Source organism: Vidua macroura, chromosome 6, assembly GCF_024509145.1.
Source record: "Vidua macroura isolate BioBank_ID:100142 chromosome 6, ASM2450914v1, whole genome shotgun sequence".
NCBI lineage: Eukaryota > Metazoa > Chordata > Aves > Passeriformes > Viduidae > Vidua > Vidua macroura.
This window is the reverse complement of record NC_071576.1, coordinates 1494138-1510390: the sequence shown is the minus strand read 5'-3', so window position 1 is coordinate 1510390 and position 16253 is coordinate 1494138. Positions and strand designations below refer to the sequence as shown.

Genomic DNA, 16253 nt, shown 5'->3' with positions numbered 1-16253 from the left:
CCGCGTACCCCGGGAGAGAGCGGGCCAGACCCGCATCCACCGGCTCCGTGCGGGTCACAGCGCTCCGCGCATCCCGGCGCGGCGCGGTCACGCCGCGCATCCCCCTTGGCAGCGCCCGCGGCCATGCGCGCCCGGCGGCGGCGGCGGAGCCGCGGGGCCACGGGGGGCGGCGGCGGCGGCGGAGGAGGAGGAGGAGGAGGCGGAGGAAGGCGCTCAGCAGCAGCAGCCACGCAGCTTTGACGTCGCCGGGCTGCGGCTGCCGGCCCCGCACGTATAGCACAACGTGACGGCCCCGCCGCCGCCACTCGCGCCCGCTCCCCCGCGCTCGCACAGCAGCGCACCCGCACCCAGCGCGGCCGCGGGAGCCCCGCGCCGCCCCCGCCATGGGCCCGGCCGCCGCCCCGCAGCCGCGCTGAGAGGAGGGGGCCGCTCCCGGAGCGCCGCAGCCGGAGCCTCCCCGCGGCCCCGCGCCCGCCCCAGCCCCGCGCCGCCCCCGCCTCCCCCCTCGCTCCGCTCCGCTCCGCGCCGCGCGGGGAGCCCCGCGCACCATGCGGGGGCCGCGGCGCCGCGGTGGCATCTGATGGCCGCGGGGCGCAGGCGGCTGCGGCGGCCCCGCGCGGCGCTCGGCGGCCCCGGGAGGCGGCGGCGGCGGCGGCCGGAGCTCTGAGGAGGGGGGCCGCGGCCCGGAGGGGGTGCGGGGGCTGCCGCTGCCGGGGGCTCGCTCTGAGCGGGGCTCGCCCCGCGCCGCTCCGCGCCGCCCGCTGCGCGGCGGGAGGAGGAGGAGGCGGAGGCGGAGGAGGAAGGAGGAGGAGGAGGAGGACCGGCGCGGTGCCCGCCGCCTGCCCCCGCCGCCCTGCCTGCGCGGGCGTGCGCGGCTCGGCCGCAGCGGAGCGCGGGGCTCCGGCGGGCGCTGCGCTGCCCCCCCCCGCCCCGCCGGGCTGGATATGTGGATGCTCACGTGAAGATGGATGTAGCGATCGGGCTGCTGGGGCTGCTGACGGTTCTGCTGGAGGGCAGCTCCGGCCAAGGGGTGTACGGTGAGTCCGGGGCGCCGCGTGACCTTGTCGCGACTGTCGCCGGGGCGGAAGGGCGGGGGGGGTGGGGGGGGTGGGGAGGTGGGGGTTGGGGGCGAGCGGCGTGGCCCCGCTGCGCGCCGCGGGAGCCGGCGGAGGCAGAGCGGAGGCAGCGCCGTTGCCATGAGACGCTGACATTTCACGGCGAAAAACCGGGCCGGGGGGCGGGAGGGGGCGATTCGGGGGGTCGGGGAGGGGGCGCGCAGCCGGTCCCGGGCCGCGCTGGCCTCCGCGGCGGAGCGGGGGGGGGCGCCGCCTCCGCGGGGCTCCTCCGCGCCCGCGGAGCGCCCGCGGCCGCCGCACTTGTTACCGGCGGCGCTGCCGCCCGCGGCCGCGGAGCCAGGGGCGGGGGCGAAGGCGCCGCAAACTTCCCGGGGCTCCGCCGGGGGCGCGCGGACCCCGCGGGCGGGCGGCTCCGCTCCCCCGGCCCCGCTGCCCCCCGCCCGTGACTTGCACATCGCCGGCGGCATCGCCCGCTCCGCTCCCCCTCCGCGCTGGGGCCGCGCTCTTGTTGCTTCCCCCTCGCCCCCGCGCCCTCGAGGTGGCCCCGGTTCGGCGCTGCGCGGAGCCGAGAGGCGGGGAGAGCCGGGCGCTCCGCCGGGGCGCGGGGCTGCGCGGCCGGGATGCTGCCCCGTGCCCCGGTGCCGGCGCCGCCTCGGCCGCGGTGGTGCCTCGGTGCCGCTGATGCTCCGGTTCTGTCGATGCCCCGGCCGCGGAGTGGCAGGTCCCGGTGGTGCCCGGGCCGTGGTAGTGCTTCGGTGCCAGCGATGCCCCGCTTCCGGTGATGTCCCAGCCACGGTGATGCCCTGGCCCCGGTGATGCTCTGGTTCTGGAGATACCCCGGCTGTGGCGATGCCCTGGTTTTGGCAATGCTCCGTCCCCGGCGATGCCCCGGCTGTGGCGATGCCCCGTTCCCGGTGCTGCTCCGTTCCCGATGATGCCCCATTCCCGATGATGCCCCGTTCCCGATGATGCCCCGTTCCCGATGATGCTCCATTCCCGGTGCTGCCCCGTTCCCGATGATGCCCCATTCCCGGCGATGCCCCGTTCCCGGTGCTGCCCCGCTCCCGATGATGCCCCGTTCCCGATGATGCCCCATTCCCAATGATGCCCCATTCCCGGTGCTGCCCCATTCCCGGTGCTGCCCCATTCCCGGTACTGCCCCGTTCCCGGTGCTGCCCCGTTCCCGGCGCTGCCCGGCCGGGCGGGGGGGGTTATGTAAGCGGCGCGGCGGGGCTCGGCGGCGGTGCGGTGCTGCCGGCAGCTCTGGCACCCGGGGCTGAGCAAGGAGATTCATGAATCTCCCAGTAAATGCTTCGTGTGACATTGCCTCCTCCGAGCCCGTCCGCTCCCGCACTTCCATATTCGCTTCCCACCGGGAAGGGAGCCTCACTTAGAGACTCACCCCCCCCCCCTTTTTTTTTTTCCCTCCTTAATTTTGCAAAATTTGGACGTGACCGCGGGCGCCTGAGGGGCTCGGCTCGCGGTGGATGCGCGGCTGGTGCGGATCTCGGCACTGGCAGCGGCTCCCTGCCTCCCCCGGCACACAGGCAGATATTGTTGGATGCTCGGGAAGAGCAGCGGCTGCCGTGAATAGGAGAGGGCTTGTTCAGGAAGAGCGTGGTGGGGGCTGGAGGGAGGAGATGCGGACTCAGCTCCGGGCGATGGGGCTGGGAGTAAGACTTTGGTGCTGCTGCTCTCTCCTCCTGATTTAGGCTGGTTTCGGCTCAGGCCGGGGAGCGAGGGCTGCTGAGAGCGGGGGGGAGCGCTGTGAACTCAGTCGTGTGCGGCTGCTTTGTGTTCGAGAGCAGTGCCCCGGGAACTGGGGGGCCTTCAGTGACTGCTGAAGGTCGGCTCGAGAATGTGGACAAAAAAAAATTCCCAAGCCCGGGGTGTGCCCGCAGCCCCCGGTGCTGCAGGGCCATTTTGAGAAAGGAGGATGGGAAGGCTGGAGCCTGCAGATTATCCAAAGTGAGCCCCAGCCTGGGAGAGGGAGCCTGCTTGGATCTTGTTGCTTTGGAAAAAAAAACGGTTTGTGGGATTTTTTACAAGTTTTTTGGCGTTTTTTCGAAGATCTTCAGAGCCTGGCAGCTCTGCTTGTGAGTGTGGTGCTGCCGGGGAGGTGTCTTGCCATGTTAACACTTGTTCCTCGTTTCTGTGCTCCTCTGGGAGCGGGCACAGCTCCAGAGCCTCTCCGTGAGGAAGGTGGCGAGGGGAAGGAGCAGCCTGGAATCCATCCCTGCTCCCTGTTGATATTCCCAGCCCTGCAGGTGGCTCAGACCCATCCCTCAGGCTCCGGCTGCTGCTCCGGCTGCTGCTCCAGCTTCTCCCAGCTCCTCCCTGGCTCATCCCACCTGTCCTTGGCACGGCTCTCCCAGGCTGTTTTCCAGCCCTGGATGCTCCCGTGGCTCCGGAGGTGCGGGAAGGTGCTGGCACAGAGCCTGGCACGGCACCGCCCGTGCCCGCCCAGAGAGCAGCTCTGCCGCCTTTAAATGCAAAATAAATCCCCCATTTGCTGATTCCGAGTTCCTTTAAACTCCAGATTAATGTGCCGTGCTGGCTGGCTGGGCAGCACCTCTGCTACTTCCCTCCGATCCGTCGGAAAGCTACGGCTGGGATGGAAAACTGGGATCCTAAAGGGAAACCAGCACGGAACTGGGAGAACTGGGAGCAGGGCAGGCCCAGCCCACAATCTGCTTCCTCGGGGGATGGGGGAGAGCAGAGCTGCTGAAATCCTCGGGAATTCGTACAGTTCCTCAGCTCTCCCTGTTTTCCTGGCCAAAGGTCGAGAACAACTCGAGATCTGTGCACGTTTCCTCCCCTTTCACTGGTGCATGACTTGCACTGTTGATAAAGGAGAAAATGTAGGGATTCAGGACAGGATGGTTCTCCTTTCACCCGGCTTCCAACTTCCAGAGGGAAAAAAGGGCTCAGCGAAGAGGCCCACGTGGGCATGGGGAGCTTTTAACAGCTCAGAGGCTGCCCAGCAAAAAACGGGAATTTTGGGAGAGTGGAGAAAAGATTTTTGGGTCTGTCCCTGAGCTGCCTTGGCTGGGGGGCTCACCAGGGAATTGGGATCCCGTTTTGTGCCCTGGGGAGTGAGGAAGAACCCAGAGAATTCCTGGAGAGCCTGAGTGCTTCCAGCACCTCTAGGGTGGGGGCTGGAAAAATCCTGGGAATGGGGGGGACCTCGCTGGAGTGAGGCTCTGGTGGGGTGACAATCCTGGCACTGCTGGCTCCAGTGGCAAAGCCACATTTCCTGACCCAGGGAAGTGGAATCCAAGTGGTCACAGGAATCTGGGAGCAGCTGCGGGATCCCCTGGCTGGGATCTGGCTGTGGGATCCACTGGGTGGGATCCTGCTGTGGGATCCCACTGCTCCCATGGGGGGTCACACAGGGGGTGCAGCCCCCTCGGAGATCCAGGCTCACTGGGCTGGGATTTATCCACTCCTCGCCGAGGTTTTAGGAATTTTTCTGTGATTTCAGCTGGAATTAAGCAGAGCAGAGCCCCGGGATGTTTTCCATGCCTGGGAACACCAGGTGTGACCACTCCCCAACTCCTGCAGGGAACAGGGCTCAGCATCCCCTGGAGAACCTCAGGATGGCTCGGAATTCCTCCTGGAATCACTCATGGAATGAGTGTTGACCATTCTCAGGAATATCAGAGCCTTCCTGAGGCTCTGCACCAAATCTGGCCGTGCAAAATTTTGGGAGAAGCACCCACAGCCTTGGGAACAACGAGGCTTCCAGGCGTTTTCCCATTGCTGGTTCAAAATGCCTGGAATCGAAGGTATTTAAGGTGTTAAATTCCAGGGAATTTGTCCCGGTTCATCCAAGCACCAAATGTCATCCAACGGCCTCAACCCTCATTGCAGCTGCAGAATTTCCGAAGAAAATTGGAATTGGGCATCCCAAAGCCTGGAGCTGCCCCTTTTTCCCGGGATTCAGCTGAAGTGGGGGCTGCTGGAGCTCCTTGGAGCCTGGAGGAGGTTGGGGCAGGGAGCAGATGGTGTTGAGAAAAATCTGGGAAAGATCAGGGAAAAATCAGGGAAAAATCTGGGAAAGATCAGGGAAAGATCAATGAAAGATCAGGAAAAGATTTGGGAAAGATCTGGGAAAGATCAGGAAAAGATTTGGGAAAGATCAGGGAAAGATTTGGGAAAGATTTGGGAAAGATTTGGGAAAGATCTGGGAAAGATCAGAGAAAGATCAGGGAAAGATTTGGGAAAGATTTGGGAAAGATCTGGGAAAGATCAGGGAAAGATCTTCAGCCCCTGTGGCTGCCTCTTTGTGATGCTGGGATCATTCCCTGGAGCTGAGATCCCGGAGGGATTAAGGAGCGCTGCCTTTGGAGCTGGGAGTGGCCTCCAGCCGCTCTGACCTGGCCTTTCCCAACATTTTTAGGGATCGAGCGAGTGGATTGGAAGGATGAGGGGAGGGATGGGAAAACAAAATCATCGGAGGGAGAGAGTTTGGCTCATGAGAAGTGCTGGCTCCTTGTTGGGAAACCTCTGGATCAGCGGGCAGGGAAACCTCTGGATGGAGGATATTTCATGGATTGTGCTTCCATGGGGGATATTTCCACAGGGATATTTCCACAGGGGATATTTCCACAGGGATATTTCCACAGGGATATTTCCACAGGGGATATTTCCACAGGGATATTTCCACGGGGGATATTTCCACAGGGATATTTCCACAGGGATATTTCCACGGGGGATATTTCCACAGGGATATTTCCACAGGGATATTTCCACGGGGATATTTCCACAGGGGATATTTCCACAGGGATATTTCCACGGGGGATATTTCCATGGGGATATTTCCATGGGGGATATTTCCACAGGGATATTTCCACGGGGGATATTTCCACAGGGGATATTTCCATGGGGGATATTTCCATGGGGATATTTCCACAGGGATATTTCCACAGGGGATATTTCCATGGGGGATATTTCCACGGGGGATATTTCCACAGGGATATTTCCACAGGGGATATTTCCACAGGGATATTTCCATGGGGGATATTTCCACAGGGATATTTCCACAGGGATATTTCCATGGGGGATATTTCCACGGGGATATTTCCACAGGGATATTTCCATGGGGGATATTTCCACGGGGGATATTTCCACGGGGGATATTTCCACAGGGATATTTCCACAGGGATATTTCCACAGGGGATATTTTCACAGGGATATTTCCATGGGGGATATTTCCACGGGGGATATTTCCATGGGGGATATTTCCACAGGGATATTTCCACAGGGATATTTCCACAGGGGATATTTCCATGGGGATATTTCCATGGGGGATATTTCCACAGGGATATTTCCACAGGGATATTTCCACAGGGATATTTCCATGGGGGATATTTCCACGGGGGATATTTCCACAGGGATATTTCCATGGGGGATATTTCCACAGGGGATATTTCCACAGGGATATTTCCAGGGGGATATTTCCACAGGGATATTTCCACAGGGGATATTTCCACAGGGATATTTCCACGGGGGATATTTCCATGGGGGATATTTCCACAGGGATATTTCCACGGGGGATATTTCCACAGGGATATTTCCACAGGGATATTTCCACGGGGGATATTTCCACAGGGATATTTCCACGGGGATATTTCCACAGGGGATATTTCCACAGGGGATATTTCCACAGGGATATTTCCACGGGGGGTATTTCCACGGGGGATATTTCCACAGGGATATTTCCACAGGGATATTTCCACGGGGGATATTTCCACAGGGGATATTTCCACGGGGATATTTCCACAGGGATATTTCCATGGGGGATATTTCCACGGGGGATATTTCCACGGGGGATATTTCCACAGGGATATTTCCACAGGGATATTTCCACAGGGGATATTTTCACAGGGATATTTCCACAGGGGATATTTCCACAGGGGATATTTCCATGGGGGATATTTCCATGGGGATATTTCCACAGGGATATTTCCACAGGGGATATTTCCATGGGGGATATTTCCACGGGGGATATTTCCACAGGGATATTTCCACAGGGGATATTTCCACAGGGATATTTCCATGGGGGATATTTCCACGGGAGATATTTCCACGGGGATATTTCCACAGGGGATATTTCCATGGGGGATATTTCCACGGGGGATATTTCCACAGGGATATTTCCATGGGGGATATTTCCACAGGGATATTTCCACAGGGATATTTCCATGGGGGATATTTCCACGGGGGATATTTCCACAGGGGATATTTCCACAGGGATATTTCCATGGGGGATATTTCCACGGGGGATATTTCCATGGGGATATTTCCACAGGGATATTTCCACAGGGGATATTTCCACAGGGATATTTCCACAGGGATATTTCCATGGGGGATATTTCCACGGGGGATATTTCCACAGGGGATATTTCCACAGGGATATTTCCATGGGGGATATTTCCACAGGGATATTTCCACAGGGGATATTTCCAGGGGGATATTTCCAGGGGGATATTTCCATGGGGATATTTCCACGGGGGATATTTCCACAGGGATATTTCCACGGGGATATTTCCACGGGGGATATTTCCATGGGGGATATTTCCATGGGGGATATTTCCACAGGGGATATTTCCACAGGGATATTTCCACGGGGGATATTTCCACGGGGATATTTCCACAGGGGATATTTCCACGGGGATATTTCCACAGGGATATTTCCATGGGGGATATTTCCACAGGGGATATTTCCACAGGGATATTTCCACGGGGGATATTTCCACGGGGGATATTTCCACAGGGGATATTTCCACGGGGGATATTTCCACAGGGGATATTTCCACAGGAATATTTCCACGGGGGATATTTCCACAGGGATATTTCCACGGGGGATATTTCCACAGGGATATTTCCACAGGGATATTTCCACGGGGGATATTTCCGGCCTCGCTGGGTGAATGCCGGCCTTGTCCGGGGTGCTTTAACCCCGCACAATTCCCGACTTTGTGCCATGGAAGCGTCCCTGGGAACAGGGCAGGAATTATGCGCTGCCACAGGGGCAGCTGCGCTCCTCCCGCGCCTGCTCCAGGAGTCCTGCGGATCCTTGGGAATTTTAACTCTTCCCTGAGCCCCGGACAAGGATCTCCTCCTCCTCCCTCGCACGGGGATTTCTGGGATGAGCTTCAGCTCCCCGAGTGGGGAAGAATCCATGGATAGCCAAGGGATTGGGATGGACTCTGCTCCCACGGATGGGGTTGTGGCGAGGGTAAGGAATTGGGAATTCCGGAATTCTGGGGGGGGAATCTCTCAGTGGGTTCAGGTGTTGGTTGTGGCCCAGGGGGTGATTTGGGGTTCAGGGTGCAAATGTTGAGGTTTCAATGTAATTGAAGCTCGGTAAATGTGTGGGATTTAAGCTGAGCCTCAACTTCCCTGAGGTTTGGTGCGTCCTGGGATGCGTGGAGAGCTCCAAGGATCCTCCTGGAGTGCCGGGAGCTGCATCCCAACTCTGCCTCCCGCGAGCTGCGGGGTCAAAACGTCACCTTTGATTCCACGGGAGGGAAATTTGGAGGGAATGTGGCAAGGAAAAGTCTTAAACCACCCAAAATTAAAATTCCTGGGGCTCAGAAGAGCAAAATCCAGTTAAATTCTGAGCAGTGTGAGGAAGAGGAAGGAAATGGAAATGCTTAAAGTTCAGTTCCTCAAAATTATTTGGGATTCCCACCAGTGACGGGCTGATTGATCCCTGTCAGTCCATATATGGATTATATAGGATTATTTTATGGATGATATCTGGGAGTATTCTTGTAGGGAATGGGGTCTTCCACATGAAATCCCCTTCTTCCAGTGGGAAAATCCCTTTGGGATTTGGGAAGCACTCTCCCTAATCTTGATGGGCTCAGGGACAGAATTGTTTATTTCCCATATTTTTTTTATAGCTGGGAAGGAATTCTTTTTTTTTTAAGGAAAGGGATTTTGGGAGCCCAGTCTCATGCTGGATATTTGGGATGAAACAGAAAGGATTAAAGTTCAGTTCTGCCTTCCACATTCCTCAAAAATATTTGGGATTCCCACCAGTGAAGGGCTGAGTGATCCCTGTCAGTCCATATATGGATTATATAGGATTATTTTATGGATTATATCTGGGAGTATTCTTGTAGGGAATGGGGTCTCCTACATGAAATCCCCTTCTTCCAGTGGGAAAATCCCTTTGGGATTTGGGAAGCACTCTCCCTAATCTTGATGGGCTCAGGGACAGAATTGTTGATTTCCCATATTTTTTATAGCTTGGAAGGAATTTTTTTTTTTTTTTTTTTTTTTTTTTTTTGGAGAAAGGGGATTTTGGGATCCATCACACGCTGGATATTTGGGATGCCGCTGCTCCATCACCCTTCCCTCGAATCCTGAGTCCTCCCAAATCCCACCCCATCAGCTCCTTGATCTTTTTAAAGCCCCTCTCTCCAACGTCGAGCCCTGTCTGGATCCAGAGGAATTATTTCCTGCCTTTTCCAGAAATAATCTCCTCTCCCAACCTAGCTGGGAATGGAGGGCGCTCGCTTGGCTCTTCCCAGACAGGTTTGGAATCTGGGCTCTTCTGGGATGAGGGTTTTTTCCCAAGATGTGGGATCAGGCTGTCCAAGCGATTCCTCCTTCCATGGAATATTGAAGGATCACTTGAAATTCCTCACAGGAATTTTTTTGTTGGATCTCAGGGAAAGATTTTCCCCCCAGAGGGTGCTGGGCTCTGAATGGGGAGTGGTCACATTCCCGAGGCTGCCAGAATTCCAGAATTTCCAGGAACATTTGGAAAACTCTCCCAGCCATGGGCAGGGTGGGATTGCTGGGGTGGCTGGGCAGGCTCTGGATGATCCTGGGATAATCAGGCACTTCCAGAGGGATCCTGCAGGGATCATCCCCCCCGTGAGGGTGTGAGGTTTTCCTTGGAATTTCTGGCATCAGGGAGATCCTTGTGAAGGATTTTCCCAAGGATTTTCAGCTGGGAACCCTTGGGAAGTGATGGGAGCTGGAATGTGCCTGCAGGGAATTGGGATGGTTTCTTTCAGCCTTTTGGGAAGGAAGATCCAATCTGAGGAACTGATGGAATTCCCACATCATGGAATGTTTATGACAACACCATTTTCTCCAGCCTCTCCTGCCTTTGTATCCCTTCATCCCATAAATATCATCCCTTTTCCAAGGAAATTATTTGCACTCTTTATGACAATCCATGATAAAAATGGAGCTGGATACCTGAAAAATTCCTGGATTTCCATAGGATTCAAAACAAAGGGATTTTTGGCATCCCAGCTGTGCCATCCATGGCTTTTTGTGCTGGGAATGGGAAAATGGGAGTGAGGAGCAGGAGGAAGGAGGGCAAAGGATGGGATGGGGGTTGTTCCTTCCCATATTCCCACTGCATCCCACCCACTTCCCTCATGGATCCCATCCCAGATATTCCATCAGCTTCCCCCTGAGCTGAAAACTGGGAGATTTTACACCTCTGGAATATGAGTTAGGAATTAAGGGAATATTCCCAGGGGAGGGGAGATTCAGGAATTGGGGTCACCACAGGGTTGGAGGCTGTTTTCCCTGGAAATGGAAACGCTGCTCCCTGGATATCAGATTCCCTTCCCATTTTCCTGCTTTTTGGCATTGTTTTGATGGAATGTGGAGCAATTTGGGAAGTGGGGCTCAAATCCACATGGGAATGCTGCCACGGGAGTTTTTGGGATAGGTTTTAAGCTGGAATTTGTTCTCCTCAGGCACCAAGTAATTCCCTTTTTTTCCCGAGCTGTCCCTCCTGTAGGATGAGATGCAGAAAAATGGGAATTATCCCAATTTGGTGCAGCGGGAGCACCTCATTAACCAAGCAGAGCTGCTCCCACTCCCTTTTTTTATAAACTCCTCCCACCTGGAACTAATCCCGACCATGACTTAAAGCTGGGAGCTTGATTTAATTCCCAAAAAACACCTTGGAAGGAGCTGGTAGAGCTGCTCCTGTTATCCTGCTTTTCCCAGTGTAAGGGTTTTTTTTTTTTTTAATTTTTTTTTTAATTAAAATAATTTATTTGCCTGAAAAGTGGGTGGGAAATCCAGGGTTTTCCTGGGTGTGAAATTCCAAATAAATGAGGGAGGGAATTTCTTTGTTGTGCTCCAGGTTTTTCTGTGGGATTTGAATGAAGGTCCAGTTTTTGTGGGGCTGGAGGGGGTTTCTGCTCCCAGGGCTGCCTCTGGCTTATCCCACGTGGATTGATGGAATTCCAGGGAGAAAAAGGAAGTCTGAAGGAATTTGGAATCTCTGGCATGAGGCTGATTTAGGATTTCTGAGGTTGAACCTAAGGGGAGAGATGTGGGATTTGGGATAAATTGTGATTTCCAAGAGTTATCCCAGGTGTTCAGAGAGTTTTGGAAAATCCAGTATTTTCCTAGAAAAAGAATTTCAATTCCAAGTAACTTAAAACAGGGATAGGGAGGGGAATTCCTCGTTGTGCTCCATTTTTTTGGTTTTTTTTTTTTTTGGGTAAAAGTCCTGGAGCAGCTTTTGTGGGGCTGGAGGGGGGTTCTGCTCCCAGGGCTGCCTCTGGAGTTGCTCTCCCACGTGCTTTTCCAGGTTATCCCATGTGGATTGAGAGAATTCCAGGGAATGTGGGAGAAAAAGGAGGTTTTAAGGAATTTGGAGTCTCTGGGATGAGGCTGATTTAGGATTACTGCTGTTGAACCTAAAGGGGAGAGATGTGGGGTTTGGGATAAACTGTGACTTGCAAGAGTTATCCCAGGTGAGCAGGAAAACCACCTGGAAAAATGGGAATGTGCTGGGAATGTGGTGTTTTTATTTTCCTGCACGAGTTCTGGGCTAGAAAACAGAGGAGAACTCTCAAAACTGAGGAGTTTCACTTCAAAACTGTCACAACACTGAGACGTTTTCCAGTTATTCAAAAATCAGGAATTCATGGAATACGTCAGCCTTTGGAATCTGTCCCTTTTCTAGCTGGAACAAAAGTTTGGTGGGAGGAGAGGGAAGGCTGGAGCCACTTCCTGAGTGGGTGAGGAAGGAGCTGCTCCCCAATCCAATGGGAGCAATCCCAGCCTTTTCCAGGAATTCCTGGTTTTTTTAAAGCAGGCTGTGCACGTGCCATGGGCAGGAAGGGAGCTGGAAGTCTTTGGGATAATTTGTTTGGGATGAGCAAGGCTGGGTTTGCTCCTTGGCCTTGTTCCTGATCCCAGCTGGGCTCTATTAAAATCAAATTTGTTGTATTTGGACACCAATTAATTGGTTATTAGTTAATTGAGGTCACCTGGCTGTGGGTGCTGATGGAGCTGGAATTCCTGGGATTCTCCTGAGCAGGGCCAGGAGCTGGATTTGATCCTTGTGGGATCTGTTCCTGATCCCAGCTGGGCTCTATTAAAAAAAAAAAAATCAATTTATTGGGATACCAGTTAATTGATTACCAGTTAATTAATGTCACCTGGCTGATGGAGCTGGATTTGTTGGGATTTTCCTGTCCTGGGCCTGGAGTTGGATTTGATCCTTGTGGGATCTTGACCAGAAGTTCTTGATCCCTGCTGGGCTCTATCAATCCTAAATTTGTTGTATTGGGACACCAATTAATTGATCATTAGTTAATTAGTTGCAGTTGGCTGTGGGTGCTGATGGAGCTGGAATTCTCCTGAGCAGGGCCAGGAGCTGGATTTGATCCTTGTGGGATCTGTTCCTGATCCCTGCTGGGCTCTATCAATCCTAAATTTGTTGTATTTGGACACCAATTAATTGATTACCAATTAATTAATGTCACCTGGCTGTGGGTGCTGAAGGAATTTTTGGGATTCTCCCGGGCAGGGCCAGGAGCTGGATTTGATCCCCATGGGATCTTTGCCCAGAGGTCCCTGATCCCAGCTGGGCTCTATCAGCCTTTGTATGGGGACATCATTTAATTAATTATCAGTTAATTAATGTCACCTGGCTGATGGAGTGGGATTTGTTGGGATTTTCCTGTGCAGGGCCTGGAGTGGATTTGATCCTTGTGGGATCTTGACCAGAGGTTCCTGATCCCACCTGGGCTCTGTTCAAAATAAATTTGTTGTACTGGGACACCAATTAATTGATTGTTAATTAATTGCACCTGGCTGTGGGATGCTGCTGGAGCTGGAATTTTGGGGATTTCCAGGAGCTGGATTTGATCCTTGTGGGATCTTTGCACCTTGGGATATTCCATGATTCCATGAATGGTTTGTGCCAGCAGCAGATGGGGCTGAAATGATGAATTAAGAAGCTTTTCCCGGATTGACGGGGTGGGATTTATCCTGGGTTGGTATCCATGGATTCCTGGGCCAAAGGGAACATCCAGGCAGTGCCAGCTCTTTCCCAAGTGCAGAATTCCACACACCAGCAGATCCCAGCAATCTCTGCTCGACCAGGCTGAAAAGCCTCGAAAAAATAAAATATGAGGGGAAAAAATCCCCCCTGGAATGGTTTGGGCTGGAAAGGACCTTAAATCCCACCCCATTCCCACCCCTGCCAGCCAGGAAAGCCTCTCCCTATCCCAGGTTGCTCCAAGCTCCAGGAGCACTAATTGGACCTCGTTAGTTTAATTAAATTAGTTTTGCCTTATAGCAAAGCTTAGCTTTACCTCAGGCACCAAAACCCCTGGAATTTTCCTGCTGGGATCCCAATCCTGAGAAAAAAAGAACATTTTTTGCCCACAGCTACTCCGTGCTCCAAAAAAAAAAAAAAATCCCTCAAAATTCTGGGTTTTTTTTAGAAGTGCTCTGTCAATACCCTGGAACCAAACTCCCACCTGGGGAATCCAATGGGATTGCTCCTCTGGGTTTTCCCACCTCCCCTAAGAGCCCTTTCCTGCCTTTCCAGGCAGCTCCTGAATATTTTTTTAGGGATTGTGGGAGACTGTAGGAATAAAGGCAGGCCTTAAATGAGGGTGTTCAAGGAATTAATGGGAGCCTTCCTTTCTGTGTGTGCTCTGGAATTCTTCACTCCTGGGTGGGATTTTCCAGGTGATTTTTTTGGGAAACATTAAGGCTCTGTGTGCTCTGCCTGAGCTGTCTGGGAAAACTGGGACAGGGTGGGATAAACTGGTGAAACCTGGATAACCAATGAACCCTTTCCTTATCCAGACTCTGCAGGTGGAGATTTGGAAAAATCAGGGGTGTGGGAGAATGCGTGTCTGGAGGACAGGACACAGGGAATGACTTCCCTGGATGGGATATTGGGAAGGAATTCCTGGCTGGGAGGAGCCTGGCTGGAATTCCCAGAGCAGCTGGGGCTGCCTCTGGATCCCTGGAAGTGTCTAAGGCCAGGTTGGATGGGATTTGAGCTGGGACAGTCAAGATGTTCCTGGATTGGAATGGGATGAGCCTTTCTGGGCTTTTTGGATGTCCTCAAAGTCCTGATCCAAAGGAATTCCAATGGAATTTGGATGTTTTCCCAGCCTGGGAAGTCCTCACTGGACTCACACTGGGAGGCTTGAGGATGATTTGGTGATCCCTGAGCTGTGCTGATGGATTGGGAATGGTTGGGAATTTCCTCTGCTCCAGGTCCTTGTGTCAATTTTTTTTTTTTTTAATGGAGAATGACCTTGGGATCCTTCCTTTGGCAAAAAGGGCATTGAGGTTGTGCTGTTGGATTGGGAATGTGGGAAAGTTTGAGAGGACTTTGGGATTCGTTTCAGCTGGAATGGGAAGAGGAGTTGGGAGATGGAGACTTGTGGAGCTGGGAATGGGAATCATTCCATGGAGAGGGATTGGGACAGGAGCCAGGGAATGGCTCCCAGTGCCAGAGGGCAGGGATGGATGGGAGATTGGGAATTGGGAATTCCTGGCTGGGCTGGAATTGCCAGAGCAGCTGGGGCTGCCCCTGGATCCCTGGAAATATCCAAGGCGAGGTTGGAGCAGCCTGGGACAGTGGAAGTGCTGGGGCTGGAATGGGATGTTGTGGATTTTCCTGCAGAAGTTTGGTTGCTGCCCCCAAACTTGACAAAACACCTCCAACCTTCCCAAAGGATCCAATCCCTGGAATTGCTCCGATCCTGGCGTTAAAAAGTTTCTATTTGGAGTTCATTTGTGATCAGCTCCTGGAGGTTTGTATCCAGCTGGGATTTGGGCTCTTTTTCCAGGGAATAGGAGGAGAGGGAACGGCCTCAGGCTGGGCCAGGGCAGGCTCAGGGTGGGCAGCAGCAGGAATTTCCCCATGGAAAGGGGGCTCAGGCCTTGGCACTGCCCAGGGAGGTTTGGAATCCTCATTCCTGGAGGGGTTTTTAAAATCCCTGTGGATGTGGCATTGGCCGTGCTGGGAATGGTTGGACTTGATCTTGGAGGGCTTTTCCCACCTCAGTGGTTCCAAGTGGGAACAAAATCCCACATGGAATGGAGATCCCCAAAGGGTTGGTTTTGATTTCTCTCCACGAAGATTTGGAGTTTGCAGCCCCTCCTTGAGAGTGGGAATTGCATTTTCCCTCATCAGAGAATTCCTTTAATTAACTCCTCCTTCTGAGGTTATTTCACATCCAAATGTTCCTAAAATCCTCCACAATCTGCACCAACCTGGGATTTTCATGGGGCAGCAGGAATAAAGGATTTTTAGGCATGGTCCTGGATTTTCTGGATGCTCCAGAGATGGCTGATCTCAGGTGTTCACATCCAGGGAATCTCAGGATTCCCGGAGTGTTAAATTGTGGGAAGAGGAGGGCGATTCCCAAATTTAACAGGAGGATGTGATGGGAATATTTCTATTGGGAAGGGAATGGGAGAAATGGAGAATTCCAAGGAATAAAGACCTTTAGCAGGGAGTGAAAATTAAAGCTGTTTTTGTTTTTTTCCCCCCCTTGGATCCAGATTTCCTTGGCCTCCAAAGCCTCTAGGGTGGGTTTTGCATCACCTGGCCCAGTGGGATCTCAGCTCCTGGCACAGATTCCAAGGATTTCTGGCCATGGAAATAATAATAATCATCATAATTAGCATGTCCTGAGGAAGCTGCCATGGTTGGATTGAGTTTAAGGGGAGGAAAAAAAAAAATCCCAACAAAAGGAGAGAGATTATTAATTACTGTAAGAAGCATTAAAGGATCATTTGGATTTCATGGAAAATTCAGGAGATCTGATCCCAGGAGCTCTTTTTAGTGGGAATTCCATCAGCCCTGAGCTGCCCAGCTCCAGGGGAATTTCCAGGAGGTGCTGGGAAATAATTCCCTCT

General features: G+C 53.7%; 1 protein-coding gene across 1 annotated transcript in view; it reads left to right on the top strand.

Annotated features, from left to right (window-relative positions):
• Nucleotides 1-929: 929 nt before the first annotated feature.
• MDGA2 (MAM domain containing glycosylphosphatidylinositol anchor 2) overlaps nucleotides 930-16253 on the top strand; it is a 207523-nt gene continuing 192199 nt past the window's right edge. Inside the window, exon 1 of the mRNA XM_053980828.1 lies at nucleotides 930-1037. Within this exon, the coding sequence (XP_053836803.1) occupies nucleotides 965-1037 (73 nt within the window). The 5' untranslated portion in view covers nucleotides 930-964. The remainder of the gene's footprint in view (nucleotides 1038-16253) is intronic.